This window comes from Marmota flaviventris, chromosome 14 (genome assembly GCF_047511675.1).
Source record: "Marmota flaviventris isolate mMarFla1 chromosome 14, mMarFla1.hap1, whole genome shotgun sequence".
NCBI classification, from domain to species: Eukaryota; Metazoa; Chordata; class Mammalia; order Rodentia; family Sciuridae; genus Marmota; species Marmota flaviventris.
In genome coordinates this window covers 25506494-25529693 of record NC_092511.1, presented here as the reverse complement: position 1 = coordinate 25529693, position 23200 = coordinate 25506494, and the positions used below count along the sequence as shown (strand labels likewise).

The following is a 23200-nucleotide window of genomic DNA, read 5'->3' as shown; positions in this document are numbered from 1 at the left end:
AAACTATGCCCACTTGGGGAAACTGAGACATCCAAAGAAAGCAGGCTCTGAACCAGGATTCCAGTTTCACCTCTCAGCTACAGTAGTCACTTTATAGGCACTTGAGATTCTTGGGGCTATTGTTTTTAAAAACTTGTATTTCTTTGCCAAAAGAATATTATTTTGGCATGGAATGGTCTGCATTTTCAAAGAGCAGAGACAGTTTCATATGACTTAATTCTGATTTTTACAATCTTCACATCTTCTTAGAAGCGGAAGGCACATTTTATATTTTCCCTTGTGTTTTACAAGCATTCTGCTATAAAGCAATCTAATTCTAAGACAGACACCTGTATTTCTGGCAGATCCTCTTGTTTCTTCATGAAGCATTTAACTCTTCATAATTAGCTTTAGGTTCCCATGGCAAGCTTTTCAAAATCAGTAGTAAAGGACAGTAAAATTAACAATTGTCATTTAGATCTCTAACTGGATCTCTGTAATTATTAAATAGATTAGAAAATACATTCTTCCATTCCTATTTCTTAAAATCATTTCCTCCTAACTAGGGCTTGGTGTAAAGAATTTAAGTTTTATTTAAGTGCACAAAACTAAGGCCCACTGCTCTGAACTTCAAATTCCTCACATGACAAGCTGAATACAATACTAGTCATCTTTTAAGAGTCTAACAGGAATTCACTAAAGTCTCCTCCAGAGGCCATTGAAGAATGAGGAAGAGGATATTCCTTGAATGCTTTGTATAAGCCGACACTCAAGGACCTCTGGTGTCTTGCATATAGAAACCAACACACAAGGAATAAATGAGGTGATCTGAAGGTGTCCATGGGTCAAGGGTGGTTGCCAAACCCCACAGAGATCAGGGGACTCACAGGATGCTAGAGGTCATTCTAGTCTAAGGCCCTGCTTCACCAGTGAGGAGACAACCCCAGGAGTAACCAATGGTAGAAGGCCCTTGCTAGGGGCCCCACCTGGCTGATTAGAAATTACAAATCCGAGGAGCAAAAGTTAGGCCAGTCAGGAGTTAACGTGAAAACCATCGGACAGCTTTCATGCTTGGTCTCTCTGAAAGAAAAAAATGTAATTTTTAGATTCTTGTAGGTAAATCAGCCCCAGAAATCTTAAGCAAGCACTTTAAAACCTTGGGTTTTAGAGACCTTGGCTAGAAACATAGATTGCCTGGAGCCATGTAGCACCTCCAAGGGGGCCTCCTAGTCCGTCAGTCAGAGACACTCAAGAGTCAACATCCTGTCTGCAGCTTCTGCCAGGCCCTGTGTGAATTTATACCTCCAAGAAGAGGCACTGGCACATGGCTTAAAACAAACCACAGATATGCAGAGTGAATGGCGAACGGGATGGCAGTAAAGTTGATACCTTCCCAAGATATTTTTAAATTTTTTTTTCATTTTTGCTGCACAATCGTTAATGAAAGAAAAATCCAAAAATATGAAAATTGTTCTTGCAAATAGAATTCAGTCTAGAAAAGTGTACAGTTGCCATCTCTCAGTCATTAGACCAAGATGTGACCAGAGCGAAGGCAGCCAACGACATAAATATAATAAGTTCAAGACTCACATCAGATGTCATGAACAAATACAGCCTCCTCCAGAACGCTGCGACAGCACATTAGCATTCATCCAACTCAAACAGCAGGGACCAACAGACAAGGGCAACGTCCTCCGGGAAGAGGCAGCCTCTCTGTGGCGGAGAGCCATCACCCTGCCCATTAGCAGCGGCCAGTTTAAAGAGACCTCCAAGCTGATTCAGCACAGGTCACACGTTCTGGGTGTGAGGGAAACTGAGCTAATAGCTCATGCTCCCACTTGTAGTCCATCGTTTGCCCCAAGGCCAAGAATTCTTTGAGGGATAAATCATAATAGTTTTAAACAATGCTTAGAATAACAAGACTTTATTGTTCAGCTCTCAAGACTTGCTTAACTCCTCTCGGACTATCACAAGGATGTTCACAGAGTCCTCCAAGCTCCTCAGGAAAAGTAGTATGTAAATAAAAATAAATATCAGATCTATGGCTTCAATGAACTGCCCTAGTCTAGAAAACCCTCCCAGAGGGAACCTCAGATGAGATCTCCAGGACTGCAGGTGATATAAATCCAGGTGAAAGACAGCTCAGCTTTTTCTCCTATAACAGTCACTAGAGGGAACTTAATGTCACTACTTGTCTCTCTCTCACACATACATATACAATTTTCTTTCATTGGTACACATTTAAGGAGAGAGTCTTATAGTCAGGCAAAGACAAGGCTATATTAAATCTAATTTAAGAATACATTTCTGGCTACATTCTAAATTTCTTAAGGAAGTGTTTATTGCTCATCAAAAGCAATTATCAAATGTACACCGTGCTTTAAAATGCAAATATAGCCCCAAAATATCTCCGAGATGTGCAACAGCTACCTAATCTCACACTCTCAACCATGACCTCACCTGTTGCTTCACTGAGAAAACAGAAGCTACAAGACACACCCATCTGTTGATCTGTCCTGTGGTGGGTCTGCCTTCCTCCTGATGAAGGACCTGGTCCTACTGAGGGACACCCTCCTCTACCAGGCACTACACTCCTTCTGCTTGTGCCTGCTCAGAGACTTCTCCAGTCATTCCTGTTAGCATGCAGACGTCCTGGACAGCTTCCATCTTTAAAGAATACCCCGTTCCAGTCTACTGCACAGAATGCTCCACTTCTCTGTTCTCACGGCAACACTCCTCAAAGAAGCTATCTATACTAGCTGTCTCCACCACCACCCCTCCCAGTCTGTCCAGAACCAGCTGCAGCCAGTGTTTCTCTGCCCAACTTTACTAGAGCGGCCCTTAGGAAGGTCAGCATAGTCTCCAGGCCTCCAAATCCAATGGCAAACTTTCTGGTTCTCTCTTTTTCAAGATTTCAGCATACTTGACATAGCAAAACATTCTGCTTTGTGTCACATATTCTTCTCCCGGCTTCTAGGTTACCCTACTCTCTTGTGGCTCTTTCACATCTCCTTGTAAGAAAGGACCTTGAACTCTTTGTAGCCTTCTCTTTTCTAAACTGGCTTTCTTGATGATATCATCCTGTCCTATCTCATGATTCCAATACCACTAGTAGACATCTGTATAGTAAATGTATAACTCTAACCTGGACCACTCTCTACCTTATATATATGTCTGTCCCTACATGTACTGGAGGATCTATAAATAGGTATGTGCATATATGTGTGTACATGTATACCATATATGCGTACACACATACGCACATGTAACATGCTTATGGGACTTTGTGAGGTAGGTATCTAATGGACACCTCAAACAAAACATATGCAAATGAAGCTCTGATTCATTCCTGTACCCAAGTCCAAATGTGTTCCTCTTCAAGTCTTCCCCAAGTCTTTTCTTGCCCCCCTCACCACCTTTTTTCATCATCTTGCAATCAGTACAACAGAAAATCACATTGGCTCTTTTCCAGAAGACGACAATTTCTCAGCAGCTCCATAGCAAATGCCTTTGTGCAATGCACCATCTTTTTTTTTTTTTTAGTTGTATATGGACACAATATCTTTATTTATTTATTTTTATGTGGTGCTGAGGATCGAACCCAAAGCCTCATCCGTGCGAGGCAAGTGCTTTACCACTGAGCCACAGCCCCCACCATCTTCTTTTATCTGGATTATTTCAACAGTCTGCTAACTGGACTCCCTGCCTCCACCTATGCCCTCCTGGAGCCTCTCCTCCATATGGCACTCATGTATGTCAGACTGTAGCCCTCCTCCTTCCCGTGGCTTAGTATCTCAGCCAAGATGGAAGAATCCAAAGGCCTCATGACAATCTTTGGGGCTTCCCACCAACTGGCCCCTGTGACCTCCAAGACCTCATCTCCTACAGCCCTCCCAGCCCTCCACTCTGGCTTCCCTGCTACTCCCGAAACACATGCACATTCCTGCCTCAAGCCTTGTTGTTCCCTCTGCTAGAATATTCTTCTCCAAATACACAAAGCTTCCTCCCATGCCTCCTTCAAATTCTCAGAAACGTCACATTATTCGGGAAGCCTTTCCTTGCCAACCAAGTTAAACTGCAACACCTCCCCACGTTCCCGACCCTTATCCTGCTTTACATTTCTTGTTTATGTAATTTTTATTATTAACATAAAAACATAAATTTGATGAGGACAAGCATCTCACAGTAAAGAATTCAAAGACTAATAATGAAGGGAGTGAATATACTTCACAGACAGAAAACTAAATAAATACTAACATTTATCTATAGGGTAACTGGTAATACAGTTAAAAGAAAAGAACTCTCTTGGGGGCTGGGGTTGTGGCTCAGTGGTAGAGCGCTCCCCTAGCATGGGCGGGACCCGGGTTCGATCCTCAGCACCACATAAAAATAAAGGCATTGTGTTGTGTCCATCTACAACTAAAAAATAAATATTTTTTTAAAAGAAAGAAAAGAACTGTCCTATGAAAGCTTTAGCTTCAAAACACATTTGTGCCAGACATGGTGGCACAAGCCTGTAATCCCAGCCACTCAGGAGGCCGAGATAGGAGGATCACAACTTTGAGGAGACCTTAGTAACTTAGTGAGATTCTCAGTGACTTAAACCCTGACTCAAAATAAAAAGGACTGGGGATGTAGCTCAGTGGCAAAGCACCCTTGGGTTCGATCCCCAGTACAAAAATGAAATTGTGTGTATGTGTGTGGTGTGTGTCTCTGTGTGTGTGTTAAAGAGAAATATAGAAATATTTAAATCACTAACATCTCAGATCAAGGAAAAGCACAAAGCATTAGGACTTGGAAACCCCTCAATCATTACAAAACATATTTTTTCCCTGAATCATTAAAAAAATTACCCCAAAAAAAGCCAATGATACTTTTAAAAAGTAAAACAGTTTTTATATTAAATGAGCCAAAGAGAATAATGGAGTAAACAACAGGAAATAGCAATTTCTCAAGCATTTTTTCAAAAGAAAAACAATTACTTACTACCAAAATTTCACAATATATTATGCAAAAATCATACTGACACATGATGGAAATTTCCTTTAATTTATCGATAAAATCCCATGCTAATATTTAAGGTGTTTAATTTTCAACATATTTCTGATTTGCTAAGTATTCATTGCTTTTGTTAGATGAAGAGCAACTACAAAATTCAGCACACCACTGCCCCAGATGCAGAAACTCTTAATGAAATTGTCACTAAGCTATAAAATTCACCCCAAAAGAGAAACACACTTTGGCTCCCAGTTTAGTCAAGGGACAAACTAGAGGTACAGTAATAAAGATAGAAGATTCTATCAACATTTCCACTTATCTCAGGAGTCAGGTCAAATTTCCTGTTTGAATCGTTTATTCTTTATTTTACCTTGACTGGAGATTTAAGGACTATGGTGTTCACCTGGAATTTTCTCACCATCAATCCTGTCCTGCCAGCAGATTCAAGTGCCCCCAGCTGGACTTTAGAAAGTGCATCTTGAGACTTTGGCTTTGTTTTCATCTTTCCTTTTTCTCCTTAGAGTTTAAATACCAATCTCTTCTCTATAAATATATGAAAAGGTCCTATTTTTAATCCCTGGCATGAAATCCAATATTTCTGAAGGCACAATCTATTTTATAGTCAAAAGACTAACTTTTACCCAACAAAGAGTTTGCTCACCCAGCAGGATCTGACCCAGTGTTTGGGAAAAGAAAATACAGTTGGTCATAAAGTAGAGAACTAGCAAAACAAAACCTAATGGCTTTTTGACATTTCTATTCTCTGACCTTTTTTTGTAAAATACTTTTCTTTAACCTCATAGACCCTGAAGGGATTCGCCAGTCCAGGCAGACTTGTATGCTTTCAGGACAAGAAACGTTTAGGGTTCAGGACGGGCTCCGGACTGTTGTCCAGGGACAGAGGTGACAGCACTTGCTTGCTGATCTTTTGCTGCTGTCCCCCACTAACTAGAGGCAAGGATGGGGCACATACCTTGGCCCTGATGTGTGACTCCACAAGTTCTGTAGTGTCCTTCCAACAGAACCTTTAAAACTGGCTAGAATACATATGAAAACCCCTCCTCTGCTCCCAATCCTGAAAAGCAGGGCACCTATCAGTGTGTCCCACTCAGAACAGACAATGGCATTTAAAATTCTATGATTTAAGAGTGGATGAAACACATTCTCCAAAAGTTCATGCAAAGAAGGAGGAAAGACAGTGAGTTCCATGTCCCCATCTTCTCAATTCGGGATTGAGAATGTAACCCACAACCATGTTCTGAAATCCTGATTATCTTGGGAACCAAGATAATGGGGACAGTTCGAGGAGTTTGCCCTGGAATTTTTGGAGGGAGGTGAGACCCTCATGGTTGAAGACGTTACTTTCTAAAAGCTTTTCTCCCAAGGGGGAAAGCCATTGAAAAGAGACTTCATTTCATATGCAAAAAAAAAGTTTTCTAGGCCCTGCCCCCCATCAAGACCCTGTGGCAGACCTTGCAGCAGCATAGTTCTGGGTCCCACCTGATGTCCTTGCGGGTAGAGGAAGTGTGCATTTAATTGACAAGATGACCTCACTGCTGTCCAGAAGCAGAAAGAGGGGCAGAGCAGTCACCACTCACCTGTCTTCCGTCCCTATCACTCACACACTCTGGCTGTTCTGCAGGGGATCCCTACAGAAATAGCAGGTTAGATGTGCTTCACGTGACTCACATTCTCTGTCCCTTAATTTGGGAATGGAATTAGGTTTTATTTATCCCCACATTTGTTGTTATTCAAAGGGCAAGTCAATGAGGCATTTGCTATCAGTCTATCACTCATCATTTCCATAAATAGCATCTGAGTTGTATGTTAGAGGGGCAAGTTTGACTAAAGGGGCAGCTACTAGGCTAGTTACCAAGCAACAAATCTGATGGCTTATTCACAAGCTTAAGGGGCCATTCATCCCAACGACCCCAGATTATTCCCATCATAGATAATTAGGATTCTACATAATCTATATACTTATATCTAGCCCCAACCTGGACTCATCTCTGGCCACGCCCACATGTACTCAGGACATTAGTCAGGCTAAAGTGTCCCATGGTCCTCACTCACGCACCTCTTTTCTTCACAGGCAGTTCCCTCCCTCCAATAGTCCCCTCAGCCCTATTTCCCCACCATCCATCCTTTTGACTCAACTAAACTGCTCCCTCCCTCCGGCCTCAACCACCTTGGGCGCAGCCAACAGCTACAACTTCCCTTCTCTCCTGACTCCACACATACTTGTATCTGTGTGTTTTTCTATTTTCTCCACCTTCCTTTAGCTTCATGTAAGCCAAAGAAAATAGTTTGTATTCTTATCTTCCTTTTCTATCTATAACAAATATCCCATCTGGTGATTTTCCCTCTTTGGGAATGGAAAAGAGTATACAGGAAGAGGAGTGTAACATGGGAAGAGAATGAAGGGGCTAGGAATGATGATCAGTGATCAAAAGTGACAGAAACTCAGGCTAGGAACAGATGGGAAGACAGACAATGCAAAGGGCAGAGGAATGATTTTTAACTCCAACCATTATTTCCTGGAAGCCACAAAACTTTAAAGAAGTTGAACACCCTCAGGCTTCTATGGCCTGCATGAAGCCGGCTTGGAAATGTCCCTCTAACACCAAAAGCAGACACAAGGAAAGACATTGACTTACTATACTGTACAAAAATTTAAATTCTACTTTAAAGAAAAAAAAATGTCAAAAGACAAGACAGAGAAGGAAACAAAAACCTCTTGGGCCTGAACAGGCATTCTGAGTCACTGCAGCTGCCAGGCCAGAAGTAGATGCCTGATACCTCTGATACCTTGGTGTGCCTCTAGGGGATTCCAATTCTTTCGTGCAGGCAACAAAAACTCAAAGCAAACAAAAAAATAAAGTTATCATTTCAATGCATTTTATTTTAAGAAGCAATGAAGAAGTTGAAGATAAGAACATTATCGCAACTGCCAAAACAACTCTTGTTTGATGAATTCAACTGACAGAAAAAAAAAAATCTGTTGAAGCAATTAGTTACATAGAAAATTGGCATTTTGCAATCTCTGAATTTAGAACTATAGCATCAGGGAATCCAAGCTTGCAAAAAACCAATGCTGTTATTTGCCTTTTTTTTTTTTCTCCCCCTCAGTATAAACTTTTCTCCCTGGCTCAGCTTTTAAATGACTCCATCAAATGGCCCCAACTACTCCCCTCAAGGGATTACTGCCAAATTCAATAGATCTCATCATTAGGAAAAATTTCTCTTTTCTCAAAGTCATCATATATCTAGATCTGCTTCAGTATCATGTGATAAATAAGATTTAAAATTTTTAGTTGCCAATAAAAAATAAATTACTGATGTATAATTACACACTGTTAAGTTCTCCAGCTGTCAGCTAATTCTTTTCAGGTTACTCATTTTCAACTTCCTTTCTTGTTTTTGACTCTCACCAAGATAATCTCTCCCCTGTTGAATACTGTGATGATTTTGAAATACATCCACAAATTCCTTGATGTTTCTTTCTTCAAGAGGTGAAGTCTAAAGAATACAATAAAATGGAAGTGATGGTTGCAACTTCAGAGATCAAAAGAGGTGCTACAGCTACTGTCTTGATCTCTTTCTGTTGGATCATTATAGGGGACGTCACCTCCCATGCTGTGAGAACACTCCAGTAGCCCATGGAGGGGCCTTGTCAATGGCTGTGTGAGGATGTCATCTTGAAAGCCATCTCCAGCCCTAGTCAAGCCTTGAGATGACTATAGTTCCTACTGATCTTCTGATTGAAACTTCATGAAGGAACCTGAGCCAGGCCAAATCAGCTAAGGCACCTCAAGGTACCTCAGAATTCCCGACTCACAGAAACTAAGTTATAATGCCTGATGCTTTAAACTACTAAGGTTTGGAGCAATTTGTTACCTAACATAATATGAACATACACACATGTGCTCCTCTTCTTCTCTGCTTTTGTTTTTGAGAAGATTTTGAGAACAGAGATGCAGAAATTATGGACCTTATGCTGGCATGATGATAGAACCGTCTGCAAGAAGCATATACATGCTGGGTGCCTACTTAAGCTACAGAGCTCAAATGCGCACCACAATCATGTCAGCTACAATTTCCTTGTTTTTGCAGATAAGGAAACCACAGAGATGTACAGCAGAAGTTTGGCCAAGATCATTTTGTTAGACAGAGCTGAGATTTCAAGACAACGCCTTGTTCTTTCCTCCCTACCCCAGTGCTTTTCCTATATTCCTGTAGAAATTATATGACATTTGGGGAGGTTGAGATGGGGGGTGGGGGAAGCAAACACAGATTGAGCACCTTCTACATCATGTGTTTGGCAGTACTCAAAATAGCTTATATCCTTCGTCTCGCTGCATTCTCATAACAGTTCCAATGGAATAAGTGGTAAAACTAGCAATAAAATTGACCGAATTATGCTATGTGCATGTATGAATATGTCCAAGGAATGCCACTATTTTGTATGGTTATAATGTACCAATTTTTTTAAAAAAAATTTTATTTGACAAAGAAACTGGTAATCATAAGCTAAGGGATAGGATACAGTAAAATCACTCATAAGTTCCACCCTGCAGAACATCTTGAAATCTTGAGAGGAAAAAGATACACACAGAATAATGCCAGCCAAGCCTCTACCTCACAAGATTGTGGCAGGAACCATATGAAATAATTTGTATGGACATCATTTATAAACTATAATCTACTATGCAAATGCAAAAGGGTATCATTACATGTGGTCAGTTCTTAATGCAGCAACTGAAGGAAAAGCTCAAACCAGCAGTGACACTCACCCATGATATATTATATATTATATAAAACAAAACCTACAAATATTTCTAAATATAGAAAAATTTTTCATCTCAAGATGTTTGCTTCCATGATCAAAACTATTACTAAAGACTATAAAATGAAGCATGATTCTATTGAGTAATTTGGTTGCTACATAATTTCTGCACACAGCTACATTGCAAAGGTATCAAAATGGATTTCAACCAGTAGCAGAAACCTCCTGATCGGAAAGATTTATTTTACATTCAAATAATTTTTCTTAAGCTCAACAAAACTTGTCAGTAGCTCTGTATTCAGATACTTTTTAAAACACATTATTGTCTTGAAAGTCTCACATACAATGAAATTGATGAATTGTAAAAATAGAAGCAAATATTAACTTTGTGCTCACCTAAAAATAATTTACACAAAGACCTAAACTGGCACTTTTGGGGCCATTTTTAATTCAGATTTTTGGTTCCTAACTTATATGAATAATATATAGGGCACATTTTAAACAGCCAAATAATACAGTAATACAGCCATATGCCCCGCAGTGATATTTCAGTCAACAATGAACCATATAAATGATGGTGATCTCATTAAAATGGAGCTGAAAAATCCACTCTCCTAGTTACTGTGTAATGTCATGGCTCAACGCACTGCTTGCCTGTTTGTGACAATGCTGGTATACACACACCTATGCGTCACATGAAAGTGATACAAAGCATAGCAAATTCGATCATTCTCAGTACATAATACTTAATAATGGAATAAGTGACTATGTTACTGATTTATGTATTTACTATACTTGTTGTTATTCAGTGCATTTCTACTTATAAAAAATATAATTTTGCTGTAAAGTATGCTGTGTTCCACCTGCAGCAGCCTTGTACCTCTTGGTTTCCCGTATTCCTTGGCTGCATCAAGAGGTCATGTCAAGTGACTGACATTTACCATCTAGGTTTGTGCACTCCATGATGTTTGCCTAGTGATGAGATCACCCAATAGTGCATTTCTCAGAACATATTCCTACCATTAAGTGATGTAGGAGAGTATTATAATGACATGTTGGATTAATGCATACAAAGTACTTAATACAGTGGTTGGCACACAGAATAGCTAAACAGATAAGAGATTCTATCCAAATTTCCTAGCTACCTAATCTTTGGTGATCAAGATCACAATTTACAACACCTCCAACAGGTTTTAGAGGTTTTCTCAAGGTATATTAAGGTGTGGTTTGGAAACTGGGATCTCTGACAAGAAACATTATGAATCACTTTCTCCATTAACAGTCTTTGAAAATATCCTTCAAAGAGGCATCTAATTTTGCTATATTTCTAGTTCAAGTCATGGCAGAGCATGCCTGATGGGTATTTACACATATGCCACATGTGGTTGCCAGAAAATCCACACCAATAAAGATGAATGAATAGGAGGTATAATAGGATTTCAGAAGTTTTATTTAAAAAGTTCCCCAAACCAACTTCACTAAGGAATTGAAACTGGGCATTCTCCCTTCCATGTAAGCAAGAATTCCTGAGCCCCAACTGGAAAAACCCAGTGGGTCCTCAAACATGGATATGGAAATACATCAAACCTTACTGACCCCCAAGCCAAGCAGAACAATTCTCCAAGTGTTCTAGGGATCTCAGGGAACTGATGGAGCCAACCCACCCACTCCTTGCCCCATCTGTCAAGCCATCCCAAGCTTTCTTAGAAATGAGGGGGTTGGAGAGAAGTAAGAGTTATAAAGAGAGTGAAGAAAAGAAGTCAAGCAGCTGGGTTTTCCTTCTCTAGAAGTCAATCTCTCATAAACAGGGCATGCAGCTGTTAGACAGCAGGGTAGAAATAGAACACGTGTTAGCTGAGGTCTCTTGTCTACCAAACAATAAGCAGAGTGCACATTATCCCAAGTCATAGAATGTTCTAGTAAGGCTAAGCACAGCAATAAGGGAGGTAGAAGTCTCAGGAGAACCCAGGAAAAACCAGCTCCATAAGCCAGACCTCACAGAGACTGGGACTTATTATTCCAGTTAGTTATTTCAGTAACTGGAAAGATATTAAGAAACCACAGTACTTTTAGAAACCCATTATACACGGCCCATCCCCAATCCCTTTCAGAAATGCTGTTGAACTTCATTCTTGTGCCCAACGTCAATGTGGCAGAAGGGCTCTGTCGGGCTGCTTCTGCTTCCTTTTGGTATTCTACTCGGGTTCCAGTTATTCAGTGCTCAGCTCTAACTTACAAATTCTTTAAGAGAGAGTCTGATTAATATAATTTAGTCAGCATCATCCCTGGTTGGGAAAGCTCATCTGCCAGGCCACCATATAGGCAGTCAGCCAGCCTCAGATTGGTTTTACTTGGTCAAGTGCCTATTCATTTTCCAGTCCACTGTGGTCAGAAGGTGAGGTCACCCACAATGGCATTTTTCTACCTAGATATATCCTGCCTGATTACAACAGTATCATTTGCTCTACTGAAACTAACTCCTCAGTTGATTTGTCCAAATTGCTCCAAACAATCTTCTGCCCTGCTGAAATGGTAATTTAAGAAAAACAACAGATTTCCCGAGAGCTGGCACGTCAGCTGACCAGATGTAGGTGGAAGAAGGAAGAGTAGAATGCACAAGGGCTCTCGCAGCCTGCACTCAGAACTGGTGCTAATTCCACTCCTTCCCTCTACTGGTCAAGAGAGTCATGAGGCCAAGCCCAGAGTCAAGGGCAGGAGCAGGGGGAAAGGCCGCTGTACCCATAAGAAAGCCACAGCAAGAGAGGAGAGGGAACAAAGAATTATGCATAAACAATACAATCTACCACTGCTATTATTTATTCTGGGATGAATAAAATGTAGGGGAAAAAGTTAAATAGGTCAGAGAATCATTCTTTATAAAAATATATCCACCTCCTTCTCTCCCTAGGAAAACAAACTAAAGCACACTTAAATACTTCTTCATTTTCATTAAATATCTACACTTGCCAAGAGACCAGTAATTTAACTACCTAACTAAATCACAAAAGTGAGCATAATATTTTTGATTGATCAATGAAGGAAAAAAATATAAACCAAAAGATTTTGTTTTAAGGGAGAATTATTCCATAACCCTCTAAAATAAAGCAGATGCCTGCTTTGCTGGCTACTCTGTGGAATGCAGGCTGGAAGCGTGGGAGGAAGCGCTCTGGCTGCTGCTGGATTTGAGTTGGGTGGCTGCGATCCTGGGATGCACCTGTAGCCATTGAGAGGCGTTCATCAGGCAAAGGAGCACAGCTGCAGGGTGCGTGTGTTTCCAGCCTTTTAGGGGAGAGCACTCAATCCCACACAAGACGCCTGGGGCCAGCGCCCAACCCTGACCACTGCCCTCTCACCTGCTGTACGGGTGCCCTTTCTTTCACCAAAGCTTTCTCAATCTGTTTCGAGGATAGATGGATCTTCAAATACTTCTGACGCTTCTCACAAAAACAACTCCTGCCTATTTAGAATGTTTTCATTTAGTTAAATGAACTAGAACCTCAGCCAGATACAGTGGCACACTGTAATCCCAGGTACTCAGGAGGTTGAGGTTGGAAAGATCAGAAGTTCAAGGCCAGCCTGGGCAACTTAATGAGATCCTGTCTCAAAATTTAAAAAAAAAAAAAAAAAAATTAAAAGGTCTGGGGATGTGGCTCAGTGGGAAAAGATCCCTGGGTTCAATCCTCGGTATGGGGTGCAGGGGATCTAGAACCTTGAAAAGCAAACTTGTACAGTCAGGATAATTTATCAAAAATTTGATACTTCCTTTATGGATAACAAAAGAAGCTCAAAAGATGACAACTTAAAATACACATGCATATTTACATGACATATATGTGAGGTAAATATCCATCATTCATATGTAAACACATTTCTTGGTTTAAGGTTTGCCTGTCGGAAGAATTAATCAAATATGACAGATTGCAACTGCCTCTTAGGAAGGAAAAAAACAGGCAATGCAGAACATAGAAAAACCATACTACAAAGCCTAAAAAATGTCATGTAAAAAAACCTAAGAAAGGGACTGATCCTCATGTCAACATGGGGTCAGACTCATAGCAAGGCAGTCATTTTCAGCATTTAGGGAATTCTTATATTAAGGGACTAACTCCCAAGAAGACAAAGCATCTACTTTAATTGCCTTGAGAACATCTCAGGATGTTGCATAATCTTATTTATTTTGAATCAAAACTAACATTTCAACTCTAATACAATACAACTAACACAACTCTAATACAATACACCATCTCTGTTGTTTTTTTTTTTCCCCAAATACAGTTTCTGTCCTCCCCAAATACTGCTTTGTAAATATTGTTTTCCCCCATGCAAGCTGTAAATTCACTTTTGCTATTTTTTCCCACTGGAGGAAAAAAAATCAGGTGGATTCTAGAATATTCTGGAGCCATAAGTATTGATTTCTCAATATCTTGAACTCAGTCTCAATGCCCAGAAATGTTCTTGAATTTGTGGGTTTCTTATAAAATCTTGGGCTACTAGAATGAAATTTTTTCTTTGGCACTAAAGACTGCCTGTAGAGGAATTTAAACTACATAATCCTTCTGTCTGGAAGGTTTTCCTCCATCTCTGTTTTCATATTTACGGAAAAGCTTCTTGGAAGTGTTGATAATCAATCCATGTCTACCATTTCCCAGCTATTTTAATCTTCATGTAGCCAAATCAGAAGGCAGAAAACATTCACATTCACATACCTTCCTGGACTGGGATGCAATTAAACAACTCTCCAATAAAAACATATCTTTCCCCCTGTGCCCACTGAATGCAATGTCTGTGGCAAGACTATCTCTTGCAGTAGGTTATACCCTGTCTTTCAATAAAATCTAGACTTCCAAGGATAACAGCTTAGCAATACCCTGTTCATCCACAATCACCAGAACACTTTCTCAAGGGTCAGTCTGAACACAGAATAATGATTGGCCATCTAAGCTTTCAAACCAAAGAGTTTGCCAGAAACCATCTAAGATTAGGTGATTTTCTTCTAGCCATTGTAAGTGTGAATACCCATAATGCAACACAGCTGAAAAACTGGTTCAAGGTTCCTAATTCCCACATGACATTGTGCAAAGGTGACCAAATAGCTTCAAGAATTTGTTGATTTTGCAAGGCAAAAAAAGGAGCTAGATGTACATCCTTCTTTCTAAAGCAGTCTGCTTTCACACCTAGTTTTCCTCTTAAATGCATATTCACTTTTTGTTGGTTTTCAACAGCTCCTTGTAAGATAATTTCTGGTTGCTCCAAATTCTGCCATTTAGTACCCACTGAGTCAGGGTGGGGCCAATCTCAAAGACACCTTTATTTGCACACAAGCTATAGGCAGTCTCCATGCAAGGGAGGCTTCCAGGTCTACAAAATGTGTTTCTCTGGAAGTCGTGTTAAACTCTAGGAATGGACTTCTCACTCCTTTCTCTTTTTTTTTTTTCTTCCAATTTAACAGTACCACATGTTTGCAATGCCTGTCATTTTTCTCCCTCCCTTCTTTCCCACCCCTATCTCTCACATCAAAAGATAAATCAACAATTCTTATGCCTGAGCCCTATCTGTATGAAGATCTTTAGGACTTTTAATACATAAAACATGGGTATCTGCCTTCTTCTGAAATTGCCTGCTTGGTTGAATTTTAAGAACAAAAATTTTAGTAGATGACGCTGAAAAATATAAGTAATCTATTTAAAATCTACACCCATCTTCACGAGAAAACCACTGGAATTAGCAATGAGAAATTCAACTATGAGAAGCTCAGCTTTCTAATTCTCCCCAAATATTAAAAAGAGTTCAGAAACAAGAACTAAGCGGGTGGATATTTAAATTGGAGAGTCTTTTGGTTCTGAGATTCCCTTTCACAAAGTCTGGACACCTGTGGCCCTACAGAACTATTTTAGTTAGGTATATTTTCTGCTCATCCTGAGGTTCTCCAGTAACTCGATAGTCTACCCCAGTAATTTGTTCAGGGTTCTATAATCCTAATGGCAAAGAAGTCCTACCACAGTCTATAACAGAGATATTGTTTCCTGGATTTGATAATATCAAGCATCCCCTGGTATTTTTACAAGAGAAGAAGGTATAACGTGGACACCTATTGCTGTCAAGGTCTTTTCCTAGCAGGGTGTGCCAAACTTGTCTCTCCATGTGTAAGTTGCTCCTAAGCATATGCTTTTCTAATAATCTAATAATTGACCCATTTTTATAATATTATCCTTCAAATGTTATGTCATTGTAACTGTTAAAAATACTACTAAACAAAGTATGAGAGAATTTGGTTTATATACTGAATGTTTTCCTACAAGTTACCAAGGGAGATGCTGGATAAAGCAGTTCACTCCTCTAAGCTATACTGTCCAGGGGACCCTGGGAAGTAAGAACTCCATTCCTTGGAGCTGATGCCAAGTTTTTTAGAACTACCTAATTGTCAAACATCTTTATAAATGTGTATCTTTTAAACTAAGATAAAATTTGCATGGCATATAATTCAATCTTTTTAAGTGTATAATTCAGTGCTTTTTAGTATATTCACAAAGTTGTACAGCTATATGACCATCTAGTTCCAGAACATTTTCATCACTCCAAAAGAAACCTCTCACCTATAAATAGTCCCTCTTCACTCTGCCTTTCCCCAGCCTCTGGCAACCACTAATCTACTCTTTGTCTTAGTGGATTTGCCTATTCTGGACATTTCATATAAATGGAATCATACAATATATGGTCTGGATTCTTTGTGTCTGGATTCTTTCACTCAGCATGTATTCAAGGTTGTAGCAAGTACTAGTATATCATTCTTTTCTATGGCTAATATTCCATTGTATAGAAATGCCTCATTTTGTTTATTCATTCATCAGGTGATGAACATTTGGTTTGTTCTCACCCGGTATTTATGAATGATGCTGTGTTGAACATTTATGTTCAAATCATTGTATGAAATAAGTTGTCAGTTATTTGGGGTATATACCTAAGAGGTGGAATTGCTGGATACCCAGGAATTTCATTTTTAACTTTGCTGAGAAATTCAGGTGGTATCTTAATATTATGCAGTCAAGCCACACAGCCATTACCAGCTCATCCAAAGAAAATGTTATTTTCACCAACATCAAAAGGCTTTCTGTAAACAATCAGGATAACCTCCATTAATTACCAAATGCCCTGTGTCTGGTCACTCCAATATTAAAATAAATTAGTCTTATCTGATACAAGTGGTTTCCTGGTAGTTTATGCTTTTCTGGCTGCCTCTAAACTGAGTGAAGATGTATCTGAGAATTGTCAAGGCACACAGGGTGCATTGATGGAGAAACTGATGATGAAGGACAGTTAGTTACAGGTTAGTTAATTACAGGCAGGTATTTTGGGCAGCTTTGGGTTCAACTGTCATATCCTAGGCATCAGTCAATTAAGTCCAAAATCTAGACATGTTTAGTAGATTGAAAGACTGAGTCTCTAGACCAAGAATTGGTAAACCACAGTCCATCCAGATTCAGCCGCCAAATCTTATTCTTTTTTTTTTTAAGTCTCTGAGATGAGAATGATTTGGAGAATGATTTTTAAATAACTATATAGCTGGTAAATGTACTTATATAACATCCTCAATTTTCTTCTTAGCTCAAAGCCTAAGATATTTACTATCAATCCTTTAAGAAAAAGTTTGCTGACTCCTGCTCTAGATGATACTCACGCAAATTAAAGATCAATGAATCAAGCAGAGTGCCAATTTATTAATTTATCACTAGAGATGTCCTTTATCGGTGACCAGAAACCACATGTCCTAAGATATCAAGGACCCAGGAGTTTACTCAGAAAACTGGTAAACATAGAGAATCCAAATAGGAAAAAGGTCGTGTGTGCACATTGGACATGTTGAGATATATTGCTGAAACTCGGGAAAATTCCAACAAAATATTCATTCTTCCAAAAAGACAGCACCTCATTAGCAACTTGGTGGTTTGCTTCCCCTATCCAGTTTGTTTCACCTGAAGAATGCTACACTTGCTACATTAGCATATTTGACTTCACTAAATCCACCACCCCAGCCACATCTCTTCCCGGCTTATTCTTTTCTCTTCCCAAGTGTCAACAGCAAATCAGTATTCACTTGGGCTTGTAGGAACACTGTTTCCTCCTATTATGCACTGATTACATTACACAACACTCAACTCTGAATATACATCATGATTGTTGCTCGCAAGACATCAAATTTAAACCTACTAATGGGTGATTGATTATGATAAACCGACTTATTTGATGTATTCTTTATCAACCTGAGTCTTTTCTCCATTCCCACTAGCTTCTCAAAAAGTAATAACTGTGGACTGGAATTGTAAGGGTAAAAGAAATTGAAGTTAAAGCGTAAAAGTTAAAGGGTAAAAGACCGGGTGTTGTAAAAATTTCTAAGCTGCAAGGTCTGAGTTAAAATGTAAAGGAGGTATTGTTAGGTTTCTATGCTACCTGCAAAACCCGAAATTTCTGTAGCTGTTAAGACAATGCTTAGAACTGCCCAGTAAATATTTCCCCTGACTATTTGGATTGTTTAATAAGGGCTCTGTGTGGTCGCACATAGGCATTGCAGGGCCTGAACCAATCAGTTTAAATGTAACCCCCTCCTTAGGAATGACCTATCACTCCAGCCTGACTTGTTCCCGCCAATGAATGAACTAATCATGTTTAGGAGTTGTTGTTCAATTTTCCCGCGCCTCATGATGATTTGTTCTGATGTATACAAAGCCCTCCACCCTCCCCAAAAAGTGTACTTAAGCAGTGCTCAGCCCCTGCTCGGGGCTCTGGGCTGCTTTCCCTTCTTGAGTGGGCACGAGCCCCAGCATGCTGGTTCAATAAATCCCCCTTCTGCCAATTGCATGAGTGGTCACTTGGTGGTCTCTTTCTCCGACGTTTCGCGGGACCCTTACAGAATGACACACATCAATTCTTCAATTTCATTCCAAAATGCAGCATACCCAAATGATCTTAATCTCTTCTATTTTTCCACAGACTCAAAATCATCCGCTTTTATTGACCTTCCAATCTTTCAGCACAATGAGAAGTTAATCTGTTTGCATTTTATCTCTTCAATGAAAATGAAAAGCTTCTGCTTTTCCCCACATTTCCATAATTGACTTTTCCTTCCTTTCAGTTCCACATAAGCCATGGAGCCTCTTTTACTTGATGCGGAGTGGAGGGTTTGGGGGATTTGGGGGACTAGAACACTTCAGGTCCTTCTTACTAGTTTTAGTCTTCCCGTTGTTGTTGTTTTAACTTGATTTTCCTACTTCAACATCCTTAATAGTCCTGTCAAATTACCCCTTTTCAAAACTTTCCAATTAGACCTCCAGCTCTCCGAAAAGCTCAGGCCTCAGCAAAAATAGCCACTTCTCCTTCCCTGTCCTTCCCATATGCCTAATCCCATCGGTCAATTCCTGAGCTTCTTTTTGAACAACAGCCATCTTTGGGAGAGCTGGAGCAAAGAATTCCATTATTGTGACAACGTGTTAGTCTACATCTCCCCAGTATTTAAATAAGATAGGTGGAAAAGTTAAAGATATTACAGATAAGAAACTTCTCTTCACATTCTTTTAAAATGTCATTTCAACTTCCAGTTCAACCAAGGCTTGAGTTTAAAACACCACACACATATTCATTTTCTCTCTCTCTCTCTCTCTCTCTCTCTCTCTCTCTCTCTCTCACACACACACACACACACACACACACACAGAGCAGAAATATTTCATTCCAATAACAAATTATTGATAACACACCAAACCTCCTATTTGACCCTCAAACCATCCTGTCACTTCTATATAGTACAAAATTCTCTATGTCAATATGATCATAAGCTTTCAAAAATTCTCTTCCCAACATATTCTACTTTTAAAGAGCTTCTAAGAAAAAAAAATCTATGTAAGATCCCAAGGACATAAGATGCAACTCTTTTTATTTTTAATACTGGGAGTAGAAAAACATTACAACAAGGGACATTCACAACTAAGTGGCAGACTGTACTTAAATCAAAGGATCTTTACAACCAATGTGATACATCTATTCTTTTGCAAATTACTTGGGAGTGACCTTGCCTAAGGGCAAAGAGATAATCTAAATGATTTCTATATTCCTCCTTAAGGTCCTTGAGTTTCCTTTCATCATCATCCCAATAAACGAACAACTATTGCTCTGGGGTCTAGCCACCAGTCACCACACAGAACTTTCTCAAATGATGAAAAGTAGATGTACAAACCTATTAGATGTTCTGTTAAACGACCAATTCTGAGGGAAGAGTCAATCACTCTCAGAAACTGGGAGGTGGGGACAGCAGCAGGGAATCAAATCCACAGCAGATAGGAATTTCTAAAGTGTCAAACAGCAGCCAAACTCTATCTGAGCTATTCATACTATTCCTGGTGGTGAAAGCCAGTCCTTTCCCAGCTCAGGACTGGCATTCCCTTTCGTTACTTAGGGTTCAGGCAATCAGTCAACACGCGATGTGACGGGGCAGGAAGCTGCTGGAAAGAGAGCATGTGTCTAGCTCTCGCCTGTGGATGGTCTGCGCCTCGCTCCAGAACGTTTTCTACAGATGCTGCCAGCAGACACTCTGTAATACCTAAACCACAAATCATCACATTCCCCATCCTTTGAGCCAGGGCCTGTGTCCTTGAGCTCCCCACATAGCACAGATATTGACCAAGCTGGCCACTGATACAATAGTCCTTTACAAATGCAGAGTAGAATTTGCCATGCCATCTGCTTGATACACCAAAAAGGAGGTGGACCTAATAACATAAAAATATCCACTGCAGCAAACCTCAGACAGTAAAGCAGGACACTTCTCAGACATTTTGCCAGGAATGAATCTTGGCTAGCTTACTAAAGAAAACATTCATCAATGTAAACATGTCAGATGTACAACTGTACCCAAAATTAGAGCAAATATGTCTCTGAAATGGAGACATCTTGCAGAAACAGAATCACAAGCAGGCCACTTTAGACTTTTTTTTTTTTTTTTTTTCCAAAATCTAAGGAAACTGTCTTTCCTCAGAATAAGGAAGCCATGCTAAATAGCTCTTGTCTGGTTGTTTTAGGAACCAATGTGGGTTTTGGGGGTTTTTTTTTAATGACTTGAATTTTATCGACTGTGACACATTAAATCCAGCTAAACACAAGAAAGTGTTTCCAAACTGTGAAACTATAACTTAGGTAAAGGGCTGACTGGACAATACTCACACTGAAAAGGTGAGGCAACGTGGTCCTGCCCATATCTTAATGGGAATGAAGCATCCGTGGACTGCTCTCCCGAAATCACCTTCTGAGCTGGAAAATACTTGGGCTTGGGCACATATTCCTGGGACTGGCCATGATGAATCATCACATTCTGTGAGGAAAGGGGCGTCACTCTGGGAAGAAACAAAGTGAGGGTAAGAAAATAAATAATAGACTTTTTAAAAAGTCAACTAAGAAGGAAAGAACAAGAAATTAGGTACGCTTAGAAAGGAGCACGAATTCCATACAAAGCTCATTTGCTCCTTCAAATACTGTAACTGATCATTCATGGCATAGAAGGAAGGATTAAGTGCTTCCCCTTGGAAGCCTCCAACATAAAGGGGGACTGCCTGTCTGGTCAAGAAGCTCGATGATAAACAGGTTGCCACAGGAGGATTTTATCCGAGTTCAGGACATAGCTACCATGAGCCTTCCTGCAAAATGCATAGCATTTATACTAGAGAAAAGGATGGGAATAAATATGAAGAAGTGGATATCACGGGGAATAGGGAGGGGGGCGAAATAAGGAGAAAGAGTAGAGGAAGGAGATTATGCAAGAAATTCCCATCTTGGTCAGTTTAACAAAATCAACTAAAAACAGAGTCAGTATGGGCCAGTGGGACCTTCCAATTTGCCTAATCTGGCAGGTTCGTTGGTGGATCTCTTGAAGTCTCAGTTTCCTAATCTTTTGCCCAGGATCTCTGCTACACAGGGCTGAGAGAAAGAAAATGATTATAAAAATGTGAATACACTTAAACTGAAAAAAAAAAAAGAATAAATAATTTGAATTCCCTTTTTAAACATAAATGTTGATGGTGCCTTAGGGAAACATTTAATTTTTATGCTGTATTTTATAATGATCGGGTTAAATGGTTTAGGATCACTAGTTGCTAAGAATATCTAATCATGCTCTAGTTATCATTTCAATCACACAAGAGAGGATCTGTGGGACCTTTGAACATGACTGCTCTGCTTTCACCCTCCTGGCCCACCCTTTTATCTTCTCTGACAGTTTTCTTCCACTACATCTAATATATATACTACAAAATAATAAATATTTGCCCAGATTCAGTCATTCCCTGAGGGACAGAAAGTAAATCATCATCAAAGTAAAGCTAATAAGTAGGGAAAAATGTAAAGATACAACAACTCCTTCTAGAATATGCAAAACTGCTACTGAAATTGTTAGGAAAGTACATTTGAGCAGCAAACTGAGCCTTTGTAAGGAAACCTGCTCCCCAGCATGATCTGACCCAAAAGACTGGCCTTAACGAGGGACTAACAGAAGAGGAAAATATCGGGACACAATGGCAGCTCAGCACAGAGGGTAAACTATCAAGATGCCCAAGACACCACCCTACAGTGTCTCAACAAGCAGTAAAAGAACCTTGAAGAAACTGACTGTTGGATTATCTGAGTTGGGCTAAGAAAAGAACTATCCCAAGGGACAAGGCATTCAGAACAGAGAAAGGAAAAGAAGAGGCTGGGTCAGGTTGCTTCCCTCTTCATCAAGGAGCTATACCTATCCCTTTAAACCCTCTAGTCACAGAACACCTGAAAAATTCACCTTGAGCCTGGATTTTCCCAGATGTCATGCCATGCAAGAACACTCCCTTTGTCACCAGACTAACAACTAGATTACTAAAAGCCTAGGGCTTCACATTGTAAACACTTCTGTTTTGATGATGTAAGTGTTGTTTTGAACTTTAAGTATGTTTTGTTGGGATGGAATAGACGGTGAAACAGCTGGATACATCTGGCGGTCACAAGTCTAATCTGTCAGCCCTCGTGGAAAAGCAGAAACTCCCCCACATCTCAGAAGCAACTTGCTCTCCAGCCATGCTGTCACCCTGTCACTATGTGCTATGACCCATGGAGAGGCATAGGGACCAGCTCCTGTTCAGAACAGGAGAACTCCACATTCCAGGAGACTTAGGCTGCCACAGCGAATTCCAACCCTGACCCAGGCCAGAAAGGTGAGCCTGTGGGTCTGCCTCCCTTCTCTTCCCCCTGAATTAGCAGAAGTAGCAGGCAGCAAGAAATGAAGTGAAAATATCTGTACACTTGGGCTCCTTTTCCCTAAACATAATAGAAAGATGATAAACCAATGACTAAGACCAACAAGCTCTACCAGGTCGAGGGCTTGAGAACCTTCAGCCAGAACTAACTTAAGGAACTAACTAACTGAAGGAA

The 23200-nt window shown here is 40.0% G+C and overlaps 1 protein-coding gene across 4 annotated transcripts in view; it reads right to left on the bottom strand.

Annotated features, from left to right (window-relative positions):
• Ltbp1 (latent transforming growth factor beta binding protein 1) overlaps positions 1 to 23200 on the bottom strand; it is a 401517-nt gene that overhangs the window by 239892 nt on the left and 138425 nt on the right. For all 4 annotated transcript variants that reach the window (XM_027933415.2, XM_071601479.1, XM_071601480.1 and 1 more), the window contains exon 4: positions 20972 to 21141. In XM_027933415.2, the coding sequence (XP_027789216.2) occupies positions 20972 to 21141 (170 nt within the window). The remainder of the gene's footprint in view (positions 1 to 20971; positions 21142 to 23200) is intronic.